This window comes from Ambystoma mexicanum, chromosome 1p (genome assembly GCF_040938575.1).
Source record: "Ambystoma mexicanum isolate Mex_15411 chromosome 1p, UKY_AmexF1_1, whole genome shotgun sequence".
Taxonomy (NCBI): domain Eukaryota; kingdom Metazoa; phylum Chordata; class Amphibia; order Caudata; family Ambystomatidae; genus Ambystoma; species Ambystoma mexicanum.
Window position 1 is genome coordinate 1,318,874,658 of NC_090921.1, and position 16,279 is coordinate 1,318,890,936.

Here is a 16,279-nt window from a genome sequence, read left to right on the forward strand (position 1 = left end):
GTGGTGTATACTTGTTTATGTTTGTGAGTTCCCTGGTTCCTCTGGGCTTGTTTTGGGTGCTATACAAATAATAAATAAATAAAGCACTGTAATAAACCCTGAAGTAGAACCTTCTCATGCCCAAACTAATATGTTCAAACTCGTTTGGCCCAACCTCCCCTTAATTTGTCCTTAGGAGTTTCATGTTGAGTTTTTATATAGGTGAAACAATGTTAACATTTACAGAAGAGTCCAGCCCACAGCCATTTTCATCTAATAGTATCAGAATTTGAAAACGCTGCTCAAACATCTTCATCATTGCTAACCACAGCATGTTGCAATACCCTTCACGCCAAAAAGGAAATGATACGAAGCTGGTGTCTAAAGTCATTATTTCCCAACATACAAAATCTCAACTTCCTAGTTCTTATTTGAGGCTTCAGCATGCAACATGAGCTTCTCCCCTCTAGGCTTTAAAATATGAAAACAATCTTCACGCAGAATCATGGATGATATTGCAAAGTTTATGGGATGATTTAAAGGTAATTGCTTCCATTTGTATTGTTTTTCTCTTTAATTGTCTTTCTATAATTCTTTAAGAATGTCTGTATATTTGGAAACGGGTCTGGCGCAAAATGTCATCATTATTCTGAAACCCAGACCCTCCTCTTCTGCAATTTTGCAGAAATGAGAAAGAGGACTGCCAGGCCTCAAACTAGTGACAGATGTCACAGCAACTTTATCCTCTCATCCAAATCCTGAGGCTTTCCAGATTATAATATATGGTTCATGGTTGCAAACACTTTATTAGTTGGTCGGGTATTGTGAGAAATGAAAAGAACACTAAGAGCAGAGTGCATTAAACACTTATTGATTCAAGCACACAACTATTTTTAACAGACATATTAGTCACATAGTTTTTAAAAAATAATTATAATTGGTTATTTATAATGTGCTTAATACCTGAGAGGTTTCTAAGCACGGATCCTGGATTCAAATCTGTGTTGCTCTGCATCGTCTTGCTTTGGTGATGAGCGCGTTGCCACTGAGCTATACTAACCGTGTCGTATAAAGCTTTGTGGTGACTCTTATCTACCTAAAATGCTGTTTGGTGTTATGCAAATCAGCCGGGAACCCTCATTCAGTGATATCTATTCCCACCCCCTTTCAAAAAGTAATATCTTGAAATAGTATGGTGGACGTGTACCAAAACGTCCATACTAGAATGTTAATCATCTATCAAAAATAATGTATATGGTTATTCAAATATTTGATCATGTGCTTTGTTCAGCAAGACACATATATGTTGCTGGAGCTGGCTGGAGAGATAGAGATGTTGATTATGCAGACTGCTGCAGAAAGACCCAGCACATCTAGAGCTGCTGCCCCATCTGCATATGCCTTCATCTTGAGGTCTGCACAGCTGGAATAGGGATAGATGTAATCACTCTGCACTGCCTGAAACAGGCTTGGGCTTTTCCCAACAGGTCAGATTCCTCAGCATCGTGAAGTAGTTATGAAGTCGTTGTTGGTTACATGTTGTGTCACCTAGTTTGGCAGTGATGTGGTAGCTGGCAATCGCTCTGTAGTCAAGGGGTTGCTTTTTGAAGAGAGTTTTCCTGTTAGAGTTCTTTGAAATGCAGCTGCGGTGTGTGTGAGAAATGTCCTGAATATGGCTTGAGGAGCATATCCATTACGAAAGGTCATTTTCCTTCTTGCAGTAAAGAGAGCCTGGGAGTCCTAAGGAATAAGTAGTTTCAGATAAGTTAGTCGTTTAGGTGTAACTGGGTAGGTGGGGCAAGGGATCTGTAGACAAAAAGGGGGAGAAGAAGCGCATTGCACTGTGATGCTAAACCATGGCAGACTAAGGGCCTCATTACACGGTAGGCGGAGGACCAAGGTGCTGTTAGCACCTTGGTCGATGCCGGTAAAATACCGGCACCGCCTTGGTGGAAAGGGGAATTACCACCCTATTCCAAGGTTGGCGGGGCAGTAATTCCCCTTTCCCCCATTGCCCTTCCCCATTCCCATTTTTGCCCCATAGGGCTCTATGGGAATGGGGAAGGCGCTAATTGCGGTGCCGCAAATTGCGGTACCGTAATTAGTACCCTAGTCCCTTTGCGGGTTGGTTTTTAACGCCTGCAAAAAGCAGGTGGTAAAGTCTCTAACCCACAAAGGGACCTCGTAGTAAAGCGGTAAGGGTTAACGTTCACCGGTACCATTAACGGTGACCGTTAACCCTTACCGCCGTCCGTGTAATGAGGCCCCAAGGCTTTTTTGTGGCAATGTTACGTTAGAGTGAAAGTGAGAATGGAACACAGGAGTTCCTTGCAAGGGAGTTGTAAAACACGAAGATGAGGTTGAAGTCCTTTATAATTGGACAATGACTGAAGCCATTCCTGTCACGTTATTCGTGTTTCCAATATTTACTGTGTAGTGTCTGAGCTGTGAATAATTTCTCAGTTTGTTGGTGGTGAGGGTTTGAGAGAAACGGCAAAGAGGGCTTCTGGTATGCCATTTCCACTGAAGGGTGTGACTTAAGTTTTTGCTGGTGGAAGTAGTGGGTGAACCGTCTATCCTGCTGATCGTGAGGGAGGTTCAGACAGCTTTAATTATATTTTTTCTTTTGCAACATGCTTAATATCATCTAAGCATGGGATTGGGATTGGAACCTGTGTTGCGCTGCAGTTTCTTGCTTCCAAGACAAACGTGTTGCCCCTGTGCTATCTTTCCTCCGCGAGGTTGGGAGAGAGAATATATGGCGTGGTGTGGACATGCCAAACCCAGAAGATGAAGATTCACTACCTACAGGTGCAGTGCTGCCACACAGTGAGCAGGAGAAGGGTAGGGAGAGTCATCTGGTTCGGCAAGAACTAATAGACAATGTTTTCTGATGACATTGATAATCACATGCTACGCACCTCTGTATGTAGCCACGTAATTAATTAAACACTCACACACAAATAGGAATTACCTATCATTGCTTCAGGTGAATTAGAAATGAATATTATTGTATTCAAAAAAGCATCCCCAACACACCCTCTCCACCCATATCCCCCCTCCCCAACACACCATTCGCAACACACACTCCCTCCCAACCTTCCTTGTGACTATGTACAAAAAGTTCCATGTAATGTTAGTTTGTCGCCTCTCGCTCTTGCCAGACTGCTCCAGCACAATTGGCGTCAGGTGGCACAAGGAGCAGCACCTTGGGCTGCTGTGCACAGATCCCTCCATGGGGTGACAAATTTGGAGGGCTCAGACTCTTTGCCACAATGTGCTGCAGTATAAACTGCATAGAGGAGTTGAGGGACTCGGAAAAGGCCGACATGCCCTCAGTGTGTTCATTCATCCTATGCCCTACTGTGGTGGAGGCAGCAGTGGACTGGAGAGGGACCGGAAAATCCTCCTGCAAGATCCCTGGAGGCAGTCTCTCATTGCCTGCAGATGCTGCACCTGCTGGCCTGCCAGTTGTTCCATGGACACCTGCTGCTGCTCCATGGCATCGGGCCTCCCCCATATTGCAGCCATAGTGTGCTGTGGCCCTGGTGGTAGGCTCCAGTGACAGATGGGACTGAAGCAGGGCAAGCAGAAGCCTGTGTCTTCCTTTTCTGCCTCCTCATGTAGAGAGCCAGCACTGCCTGTGTCTGCCCCAGACTGGAACATGGGATGCACATCCCTCACAGGTGACGAGGGGGGGTGTCAGGGGCCAGGTGGGTGGGGGCTGGCGTGTGGAATCTCCAAAGGGATGGGTTGTGGTGTGGCTGTGGCTATGCCTGCATCAGCATGTGCCATGACATCTGCATGGCTGGCGGAGGGGCTACTGGGTGCTGATGTGGGGGTGGTGGGTGTCTAAATGCCTGGCACAGCTGACACAGTGGTGGTCTCCTGTGCCTCTTCAGCGTCAGTCGACTGTGTACCTGTTGGGTGGATAATGACACACTGTCAGTCCTCTTCCATTCATGTGCGTGGGCTAGCAAGACACTCATGCAACATGAGGTTTCTTCTGCCTACACACATTTTGTATGATGGGCATGGGTGGTTTCACGCCAATGAGTACTGCTACTGCTAGGTGGGAGTAGTGCTTTTGAGAATGTACATGGTGCTTGCATGTGCACGTTGCCTGTTGAGCTACCAATATTGCTTTTTGTGGCAGTGCAGGGGGTTCACTTGGCAACATGGACTGTCACAGCACACATGGGTGCATCTCATGGTAGCATGGTTCCACATACAGTTCATGTGCATTATTACATTGCCCCACTTTCCCTTCTACATGCGTGTAGCCACTGTGCCTTTGTACTGATTGCCATGTGTTTGCCCATTCCCCTGTCCATTGTGTTCATCTATGCTGCGGGATACATGCTTTTGGCCAGTGCATTCACATGGGTCTGGGGACTAAGAGACTTACCATCAGGGGGATATTCCGTTCCCGCCAATAGTGTGTGCAAGCTCCAGCCAAATTGTGATATGGCAGTGATTCCGCTGGACACCACGTGGTAACAGTAATTTCATATTGCCGAATTAATTGCTAAACTCATGATGAGGCTATGTGTTGTACTGAGGTAGGAGACCCGAGAGGGAGCTTGATTCCAAAGGTTATACTTCTAGTGAATCACTGAGGGTGCAAAAGATCAAGACGATTTTACCAGGGATGTGAGAAAGTATGAGGATTTTTCAATTAGTATAACGTGGCCAATGTTAATTCAATTCTCATTCTCCAGTAGTTTTAATGTGAATTCAGGCACCTTAATTCACAGGTCTATGGAGCGCTCGCATGCCTTCAAGAAACTCACAGATTCCTTTGGTATTACCCATTACACGAGATGTTACACTTAAGTAGGGATTCTTAAATATGTCTATACTATTTTACTTAGTAAGTATTATTTACATGAAACTCCATGATTAATGGAAATAGAATATTAATTAACATTGATCATATTTAATTATTTGAAAAATCCTCACACAAAGAGAGATATTTTAAAAAATAAGTCAAGAATGAAATGATCACTAATTTGAAATGCCAATATGCCTCATGTTGTTATATATTATATCTGACAGAAGAGCAGAACATACTGTTGTTTTATATTATTCTATCCTGACAAATCACATTAAATTAAATGGAACTACTTAGGTCCTCAGGAAGCTCACTTCTAAATCGAACATTTAGCTGCCAGATCTCGTCCGATTGCTCATTAAAAAGAACTTTATATATTGTTTCAAATTTTTGTATCATACATTTTTTTTCACACAGGCTATGGACTGACTTTATTTCTTTTAAGAATTAGGGCCAGGTTACAAGTTTGGAGGTATTACACCCGGTAATACCTCCAAACTTGTTTACTGTTTCAACATTCAATAATTAACGGGTGGCCCGGTGGTCAGCGTGATTGCAAGTCATGTGGTCCATACCATTATTCCCCATTTGGTAGTCCGACAGGGCTCCATGTGGATCCATAGGGATTGCACAAAAAGATTGTTTCTAAAATGCTGAATTAATGTTTAGAGCGCATTCGGCATAGTAGATAAGATCTAAGCCCCCACACTCCAGTTCAGTGTTTTGGGCTGTAGGAGTAGCATGTGTTTCCCCCGCATACATTATGGGCAGTGCAGGGGACAAATGGCCGGAATCCCAAAAGACTGAATTACAAAATGCTGGCTAGTGGTCTCTGTGATTTTCTAATCCAGTCTTTCGGGATAAGATATTATAACATACATCTGGATCCATTAATTCATTAATTTATTTATTTATTTCTACCGCGCCAGAGCCTGCAGGCATCAGGGCACCACATGTACATGCAGAGTCACATTATACAAACGAGTCATGGGACAACATGAATCTTATTTGTGGTGGAAGGTTGTTCCATAAGGTCGCAGCTTTTGACATATGCAGTAATACAGCAGCAGGTAATTACTTCATGCAGCTTGTGTGGCAGTAACATCTGTCACTCAAAACGAGCTGAAAAAATGAGCTTTGGTAACGAAAACCACAATTAGGCAGAGTGGTCCAACACCTGGTCATGGTAATTACTGTGTGTGTTTTTGCACTACCGCGAAACTTTTAATCATGTCAATCATTATTGATTGAAGATTTTCCAAATATATGGATGAAGTGTGGCAGAAGAGAATATGGGCATATTCAGAAATTAATTGGCTTCGTAATGCTAGCATATTATTAGAACCAACAAATGTCAACCCTACTCAGAGTCCAACAGCAGAAGACCTAGATGCTAATCGTTCTACACAACTTGCAGAAATCAGCTCCAGAGACAGATCTAAAGTGTGTCATTAATTCCCTCCTCTTACTATCAATTGCTCACCATGATGTGTACACATTGAAATTACAACTTTATGTCTATTCAGTTTTATCTTCACAATATGCGTTTTTTTTATGTTGTTAAACACCTTTGTTGAGTTCTATGATGTTTATCATATATAAAATAAAACTTTTTAAACAGAAACAAAAAAGAAAAAAGGGATTATGACAATTTAGTCGAGAATCCATTGCAATGAATCAATCTTCCTCCTCTGAATATTGGCTGCTGATCATATCCTTAGTATACTGTGCCACAGAATATTACTCCAAGATAAGATTCAGTAAAGTATAGTACTCATTGGCCCTCATTACAACACCGGCGGTAACCAATGGCGCTATTAGCACCATGATTGCTGCTGGTATTGTAACGAGTCCGCCAATGGTAAATGGGGAAATACCGCCCCATTCCAAGGTTGGCAGGGCGGTAATTCCCCATTTACCATTGGCCCTTCCCCATTCCCATTTTTGCCCCATAGGGCTCAATGGGACTGGGGAAGGCGGTAATTATGGTACCGCAAATTGCAGTACTGTAATTACCTTGGAAGTCCCTTTGCGGGTCCCTACTTTAACAGCTGGTCCAGACCAGCCGTTAAGGTCGGGAGCCGGAAACTTACCTCGTAATCAGGCGTTAGGGGTTTAACGGCGCCGTTAAACCCTTAACGCCAGGGTCGTAATGACCCCCATTGTATGTTCTGCTAATAACTACAAGCTTAAAAAGAGAATAAAATAACAATGGATAAACCTTTTATTTTTTTTTTTCATTTTGATAATTTTTTTTTTATTAAGGTATGTAGTATACAATCATAAAGTCATAACTTCATAAACATAATGCAGTGAAACCTTTACAATAGTATAGGTTAAACAATGGTAAAAGAAAGTGTTCCGAGAAAGCAGTTAATTGAGTACTCTGTGTATAATTAGGAGTTAAGCATTTGAAGAACAAATTTTCAATACAATTGTAAACATACGCGAAACAACCATAGCACCGTGTTGTGCTAAACTTAGTTTAGAACGATTTCTGCATTATGATGTCTTAAGTGGGGGAAGACAAACACAAGACTGACATTTGACAAACACGAGATGTGAGGGAGGGGGGAAAAAGAGGGGGGGTAGATATTAATGAAGAAAGGCACATTGGCATATATTACAGTAAATATTCAGTTGAGTGATGGGATCAATATTCACATGTAAAGATCTTGGGAGCATCAAAGGAGTATGAGATATTTGAGGATGTCACATTCCGTGCGTAGTTACATTAAAGTGATTCAGATAGCGAATGAAAAATGACCATTTAGCATTAAACTTGGGTATAGAATTAAGATTGTTTGCCATGCACATTTCCATCTTTTGCGTGAGACATATATTGTTCCACCAGCTTCTTATACACAGGGAACGAGAATCTTTCCAATTGGCAGTTATACTCTTCATAGCCAAACAAATAAAGAGATCATAGAGCCTGGAAGCATCATATGGCAAGTGGGTGGTAACTGCCAGGCTACCTAAAACAATATTCATAAATGAAAGTGGTATATCGGTGAAGAAAATAGAGTTAAGGTATTTCCATACTTGTTGCCAAAACTTAAGGGTATAGGGGCATGAGAAGAACATGTGCTCATACGATGCAGGGGTAGCTCCACAAGTCCAACAATTGTCATTGTCATTAATATTGGATAGAAATAATTTGGCTGGTGTAATGAAAGCTCTATGTATAAAGAAGAAAAAATGTTGGGAGTTATTTGCTGATGTTGAAATATATTTGATTCTAGAGAAGAGCTTGGACCATGTGTAATCGTCTAAAACATAGCCAAAGTCATCTTCCCATTTGTGGCGTATCGAGCACAACTTCAGAGATGATATTAGGATGTTGTAGAATTTTGAAGCCTTTGTGTCAGTGGGCATAGTAAGATGTAGCAATCTTGAGGCATCAGGAGTCAGAATATCATTGGAGGAGCTGTGGAGAGCGTCAAAGCAAGAATTAACTAATTCATTATAGAAGTTGTAATCTGTGTTGGGGATTGAGAATTGATTTTTAAGCTGCTGAAAGGAAAGGATAGATGATTTATTTATGATTTGTTGTATAAATCTAATACCCTTTTTCTTCCAGGATTTTCTATTTAGGGTTTTATTCTTAATCAGTATCTTATTGTTATGCCATAGGTAAGGAGAAAGGCATTTTTTTGGGGAGTCTGTCTGTGTGAATAAAAAGAGTTGGAGGGCTGATATTGTGGCTCTAATGGGTTCTGATATAGCCAGCGAGGAGTGCTTAAATATATAAATGAGATTGGTGATTTCTACAGGATACATTAACTGCTTCTCTATGGTACACCATGTGGCAATGTCTGACGTTATGGGGCAGGCAAACCAATATCTAGCTTGCTTCAAAAGAAAGGCAGTGTGGTATGCTTTGAAATCAGGAAACCTGACACCTCCTTTGTCATATGGTGCCTTCAATTTGATTAAGGCTATTCTTTTGCTTTTGCCCTCCCCCCATAGGAAATTTAGTAGGATAGAGTAAATTGATTTATAAAAGGAAGGAGATATCGGAACACATAAGAGTTGTAGATAATATAAAATTATTGGTGATAACATCATCTTGATCGTATCTAGTCGGCCCCACCAAGATAGATATAGGGGGGACCATCTGGATGTTAATTCCTTAAGTCTATCTAGTAATGATTGTGTGTTCTGTTTAATGGTGTCTTGGATGGTAGGAGCAAATCTAAGGCCTAGGTATTTAATAGAGGAACTGCACCATTTAAAACCAAAGGGGTCTATGTCATATTTAAAGCAGTAGGGATTGAGGGGCATAATTTCTGACTTATCTTTGTTAAGTTTGTACCCTGAAACTGAGCTAAATTGGGATAGTACTTCAAGTAAATATGGGAGGTGTGTTTTGGGGTTTTTGATGAGAATAAGGATGTCATCAGCGTAAGCAGCTATTTTAATATGGGATGTGCCACTTGCTATACCTGGAATATTGTTATTGGATCTGATTAGTTCTATTAATGGTTCTAAGGAGAGGATATATAGAATAGGTGAGAGGGGGCAACCTTGTCTAGTACCTCTGCTGAGGGAAAAAAATGGGGAGGTAAGACCATTAATACATATTGAAGATTTTGGGGATGAGTAAAGTAAACTGACTAGAGAAATGAACTTGTCACTGCAACCGTGCCAGCGGAGGGATTGGAACATGAAGTCCCAGCTGACTCGGTCAAAGGCTTTTTCAGCATCTAGTGCTATAACCGCTGCGCCCTGTTTATCTTTTTTATTTTTATTAGATAGATGGATAGCATTTAGAAGGAGTCTGGCATTGGAAGAGATGTTGCGCCCTTTAACATAGCCGACTTGTTCAGGTTTGACAAGAGAAGGAAGGGAGGATTCGATCCTGTTGGCTAAGATTTTTGCAAAGATTTTACTTTCTACGTTTATTAGAGAGATGGGCCGATAATTACCTGGTAATGACGGGTCCTTATCGGGTTTGGGGAATAGAATAAGCAAGGCTTCTGAGAAGGAACCTGAGGATGCTTCTTGGGATATAAAGTAGGAAAATAGATTTTGAAGCTTGGGTATGAGAGTTTGAGCTAACCTGTCATAGAATTCTGTGGAAAGGCCATCTGGACCTGGAGCCTTGCTTTTACCCAATCCTTTGATTGCTTTGGAAATCTCTGGAAGAGTAATTACAGAGTCTAAAGAGGATAAATCAGCTTGGGGGTAGGAGGATCTATTAATATTATCAAAAAAGGACGTGATGTTATTATGGGGAATGGAGTTCTCGGGAGTATATAGTTTGGTGTAGAAGTCTCTAAAACAATTTAGTATATCTTTGGGATGGTGATGCACATTGCCTGAAGAGTCTTTGATGTGGGATATGAAAAATTGTTCCTTTTTGGTTTTTAAGTAAGAGGCCAGTGTTTTTCCAGCTTTGTTGGATGTTTGATATATTTTCGTTTTGTATTTAAGAATTGTCCCTGCAGCAAGATTTGTGATCTCTTTATTAATTGAGAAGCGTAAAGTCAATACTTTGTGGAGATTGGTAGGGTTGGAAACACTATAGTAGTGTTGTTCGGCTGTAGTTAGCTGAGAATAAAGGTCATCTAAGTGTTTTTTGCGTAGAGCTTTCATTTTTCCAGAGTAAGCCATGATGTGACCTCTCAAGGCAGCTTTAAAGGCATCCCAATTATTCACTACTGAAGTGTCTCTGTCTTGATTATCTGCATAGAATTGTTGAACAAAAGACTCTACGGATAGGATGAATTGAGGGTCTTGTAAAAGAAAATTGTTAAGCTTCCACCGAGATGACGGTTTCCGAACATCAGAAAGACTGAAAGAGGTACAAACAGGGGCATGATCAGAAATAATTATATTTTCTATTTTGGAATCTATAATGGTACCTGTAAGGTTTTTAGTGGAAAAAATATAGTCAAGACGAGAGAGAGTATTATGTGGGGAAGAGTGGAAAGTATAGTCAAGTTGAGTAGGGTGAGATATTCTCCATGTATCAATAAGACCAGTTTCGGCTAAGCATCCTGAGAAGGATTTGTGTGTTTTATTATTTTTGAACAAGCAGCTAGATTTTCTATCCAGAAAAGGATCAAGGACTTGATTCATATCCCCACACATAATTAAATTGGTAAAGTTTTTTTGAAGTATCATATGTTTGATGGTGGTCCAAAACTTGGGATCTGGGTTGGTGGGGCCATAAATATTCAGAATGGTAACATCAGTAGAATCTATATTTAGTTTAGCCCAAACCCATCTGCCATCTGTGTCCGCACCTTGGTCGAGAACTTTATATGATAGTTTCTTGCTGATTAAAATAGCTACCCCATTTTTTTTAGCAACAGCAGGACTAGAAATGATTTCTTTGATCCAACGGGACTTCAGTTTCTGTGTTTCTCTAACAGATAAATGCGTTTCTTGTATACAAGCTATGGAGGGGTTTAGTTTGTTGAGATGCGAGATAACCTTACACCTTTTGATGGGATTATTGCAGCCTTTAATGTTCCATGTGACACATTTAAAAATCATAATAACAGTTTAGATGTTATGATAGCATAGCGATAATATAAGACCATATACATGCAAATGTTAGGTGCTCTAGAACAGTGTCTGAAATAGCATTTGTGAACCATATAGATGCAAACAATGAGTGCCCAAGAACAATATTTTGAATACCAATTAATGAGAAAAGGACACATTAGGAAGACACATGAGGTAATAGGATGAGGGTTGGGGTGTCTGATCATAAACGGTTGCCTAATGGCTTGGAGATATGGAATAGAACACTGATCAGACTGGAAAAAAAAAAGGATGCTAGGGGAGATTCAATTTGTAGGGAAGGGTGACACCCGCTGAGTCGTCAAAAGGGAAGTAGAGCGACTCAGGATGGAAGATGGACGTCACGAGGCCACCCGTCCCACGTCATATATATAGGAGATAATCATGGCATTAAATTTGTAATAGTAAGGAGAGAAAGGGAGTAAAACGTTCATGTAACGAAAGAGGTGGAGGTACTTGCAGGCGAGGTAGTGTCCATGTTATCGGTTTTGATGGATCGTATAAATGCTTTTAGGTCTGCTGGTTCTTCAAACATTCTGGTACGGCCTTCATGTGTGATTTTGAAAGAACAAGGGTGGTATAGCCCATAACGTATGTTGAGCTGTTTCAAGGCTGGGCGAAAGGATAAGAATACTTTCCTGCGCTGGGCCGTGCTTTTAGCGACATCCTGTGAGATGAAAATCTTAGAGCCATTCCATATAAGGGATTTACGTTCCTTTGCTGCAGATATAATGAGCTGAAGTTGGGAGTATTCCAGAAGATAAAAGATCATTGTTCTGGACGAAAGTCGAGGAGAGGTGGAAGTAGATAGTTGGCCGACTCTATGAGCACGTTGAATATTAAGTGTTAGATTAGGGGGTAAGTGAAGCAGCTTTGCTAAAAATGTTTGCAAAAAGACAATGGTATTAGTTCCCTCTGATCCCTCTGGCAGCCCTGAGATGCGGAGGTTATTACGTCTGCTGCGATTTTCCAAATCTTCATTGTGTTTTTGAAGTTCTTTTATTGCCTTTTCCAGTTGTGTTACTTTAGATGTAGTTTCTTCCACTAGACCCACTCTCTTCTCCACCTCTTCCATTCTATTCTCAAAACCTCTCCATCTGTCGTCCAACTGTTGTAATTTTAAATTTGTAGTCTCTATGAAGGGTTTGAGTGATCTAATCTCTGCCAAAATGGTCTCCAAAGCAGGGTCCGAAATGCCCAACGGAGGAGGTGAGTCACTTTTGGGTCTCTTGAGGTTGGCGGTTAGAGTATTAGGTTCTTTGGTGGTTGAGGTATTATTTTTTTTGTTGGCCGCCATGATATTGGCTGCAAAATATGGATATATGAGCAATTGAAAAGAGCTTGGTTAGCAATATTAATGATGCAAGATTAAGAGTTGCAGAAAGTTGTAGCATGTACAGCAATAGTAGGTTCCGTTGCAAATAGAAACTATTTTGAGAAGAGCTTGTGATGGTAAGCACATATGTATAGAGTCCTTAAATAGAACTTCGTGGGGTTCTATGTACCAAAGTTTACAATTATTACGTCCATATTATTTAGGTAGTACTACTCCTGATAGAGGAGGTTAATAGAAGCACTGTTGAATAATAAGGCGTAAACTTAGGTGTGAGTTGAGAGTGCTACAAGCCTTGTAGTGGTAGGATGCTTCCTGTTAATATGGGTATCCAATTATAGTTAGGTTCAATTTACGGTTGAAGTTATACCCAGTTCCATGCTTATTCCATCATGTTAAATGCGTGGTTCATTCATAGTTCAGGAGACCAAATATGTGCTCGCTATCAGAGCCAGAGGCGAGCGAGAATAGGGTTGTGTCTCATAAGTGGCAATGTGTGGTAGATATTCTGTGAAGTATAACAGTATTCCTTTCTATGTCCCTTTCGTTTTTTTTTTTTTTTTTTCTGAGTCTTAGAAATTACGTAGATGCGATGTTCTATATTTTTTGCATGGAGGGGTTTAACCAAAATATGGTTTCTTATGAAGCCACGAAGGGCTTATTAATCCTTTCTTTTTTTTTTTTTTTTTTCTTTCTTTTCAAGAATGTGATGCTGTTGCACGCTGGCACCAGAGGCGGCCGCTTTGAGGCAGAGAGGGTGGACCAGGCCGCAGCCGGCGCGTCACGTTACACGTGACGCGGACACTTACTTCAGAGTGGGCGGATGCCTGAAGGCGGCTGCGGCGGTCCCCGGAGCTGGAATGCCGGAGCTAGTGAGGCGGCGCGGCCGAGCATGGAGCAGCGCTGAATTTCGCTCGACGGTATGTGGAGGAGGTCCGGAGCTCGGGGCAGGAAGATAAAGGTAAGTTATGAGGGTAAAGAATATGGGGAAATGCCTTTTTTTTTAAACTGTGGGACGGAGCTGCCAGGTCACGCCGCCATCTTCGTTGGCGTCAGGCCACGCCCCTTCGGATAAACCTTTTAGATGAAAGCCTCCATAATGAAACGGAAGACTTAAATATTTGTTAGGAGGTTTCCAAAATAATCTTTCGATAACCTTCTTATTCATTTTTTCTATTTAGGTTCAGTTCGAATTGTCAGTCTCTGCAAGGAAATGTTCTGTGAGCACATGGTGTGATTGTTCTCTTTTTCCTGTAATTAAATAAAAGCAGTCTTCAGAAAAAAGCAGATATCTATGTAATCTGTTCTTGATGTGTTTCTCACTTTGAGTGAAAATATGTGCCCAACAAGGCACCTTTCCTGAACGGCAGCTCTCGGGATTAGTCCATTAGCAAATTTGCTCATGACTCCTAGAAATGGTGGCGGCAGCGGTCTGACAAGGTATGGAGTGGGTCAGGGGGTGAGGTTGTGGGTGGAGGGAAAGAATGGCACAGAGGGCGGCGGCTGGTGACCTTTTTTATTGGAGGGGTGTAAATATTTCACCCTAAATGTGTAAACGACCAAGCTTAGCGAGGAGGCCCGTACTACCCAGGGTGTTTATCCCAAGAAAACAATTGTGGGTTAAAAAGATGCATTTTGCAACATACATTCTGTGCAAGATTGGGTCAAAAACTACACCATTTACATTTTGAATTTAGGATAAAAACTGAAACAATCAAATAGATGCAGCTCACTAACATCGAACACAGCATTATCAACTAATTTTCATTACGAATTTGCCCACAATATATGACAGAAAAAAACAATGTTCATGCTGGCTGTGTGCCCATACATGTCCATGCTACATGTCCATGCAGGTTGTACCAATCCATGCACAAAATATCATAAAATAACTTGCTCCAGAGTTAGAACTATACCCAGACTAGCTGCACAAATTTAGTATAGTCTAGACAGGTAATAACACTCATCATGTTTAGTTTACCCTTGATGGCCAGTAAAAATGCCATGCCACAGGAAGACAAATCAACCAAACTGACTGAAGCAATGTAGGACCATTTAGCCACATAACTTGAATTATTTATACTTTAATCATGATGCCAAGAAAAAAATGCAATTCCAGTGCCACAGTAAGAAAACATAACCAGACTGGCTGCAGCCAGTCTAGCCATGTAACAGCACTTATAACGTTTGCCTTAATCATACCCAGCAAACAGAGACATACATTGTAACAAGACTGGCTATAGAAATGCAGTCCAGTCTAGCCGTGCAATAGCACATCATGAAAACATAAGTGTTGTTACAGGGGTAGACTGGACTGATCCCATAAAGTGTAATCAGACTGGCTGCAGCAATGGGGTCCAGTCTAGCCATGGATATTTGTTGTTACACGGCTAGACTGGACTGCATTGCTGCAGCCAGTCTGATGATACGTTAGGCCTATGGTATGACATTTTTCTCTTAGGCATCATGATTAAAGCAAACATGATACCATGACTGCTGTAACACTGATGCCCATGGAAAAATACACCACCTGCCTGTGCATCGCCAAATCAGCAGTCTGCTCAGCCAACAGTGAATGCCGCTCAGGGTGCTGGTGAGCAGCATCGGATTCATTCCCAAATCAAAGGCCTACTGACCAACACAGTGAGTGGTGCTAACCGTGCTTGTGAGTGGGCCTCTGCTCTGACTTATACCCAAACCAAAGTCCTGCTCACCAGCATTGTGAACAACACTCACTGTGTTGGTGATCTAGTGTCTGATTTGGCTGCACCCACTCCACCATACCCTCAAATTAGAGGCCCGCTCACCAGCATGTTGAGCAGGCATCTGATTTGGGTGCCCAGGTGGGGGGTTGCATTTTTCTTTCACAATTTCATACACATTCACTTTATCATTTTGTGGAAGGGAAACTGCTGCCTCCTATTCAGAAGTTGACACCTTCAGCCATCAAGAACTGGTTGAGGAGGGTAAAACGTTTAAGAAGTGTTGGGAGGCAGATGACTATGTCATTCACAGCTTCTGCCCTCCCCTACACAAATACCGCAAAGGTGTGAGACGTTACTCACTGAGGCAGCCGTTCTGCCTTTATCCCCCATAGGTACAGCAGGGCTTGGGGACAATGTGAGCTGAAGATGACACAAGCATTCAAACTTACATTTTAACAATAAAAGCACATGCATTAGACACAAAGCAAACATACACTCCACAAGAAGAACACATACAATAGGACATTTATGAATTTAGACATGAAGAATACTAACATAGGATCCACAGATATGCAGAACACTAACATGATAAATGTGTAAGGTGATCGCAACATGAAAGGCATGCAAATATAGCTCGCTACCATAGAGGAAAGAGTGAAGTGTGGCAGCCATTTTATTTAAAATGGAAGCTGCAGCACGTCTCTAAATGAGCAAAGGCCTCAAAGCCTCAGATAAATTCAAAAGGCTGAACCCACAGAAATACATATCCATGCAGAGGTCAGACAGTAACTGGCAACTAGTGCCAATGGTGGAGTGAAATTAGGGAGAATTGGTATGACTGAACGAAGGCACGAGATAGCAATTCCCAAGACGCAAGCAGTGTGCTCCAGA

General features: G+C 41.6%; 1 protein-coding gene across 1 annotated transcript in view; it reads left to right on the forward strand.

Annotated features, from left to right (window-relative positions):
• The first annotated feature begins 419 nt into the window (after positions 1-419).
• Positions 420-16,279, forward strand: part of LOC138453557 (toll-like receptor 11) — a 98,876-nt gene continuing 83,016 nt past the window's right edge. Inside the window, exons 1-2 of the mRNA XM_069606535.1 lie at positions 420-521; positions 13,387-13,644. Coding sequence (XP_069462636.1) covers positions 13,606-13,644 — 39 coding nt within the window. The 5' untranslated portion in view covers positions 420-521; positions 13,387-13,605. The remainder of the gene's footprint in view (positions 522-13,386; positions 13,645-16,279) is intronic.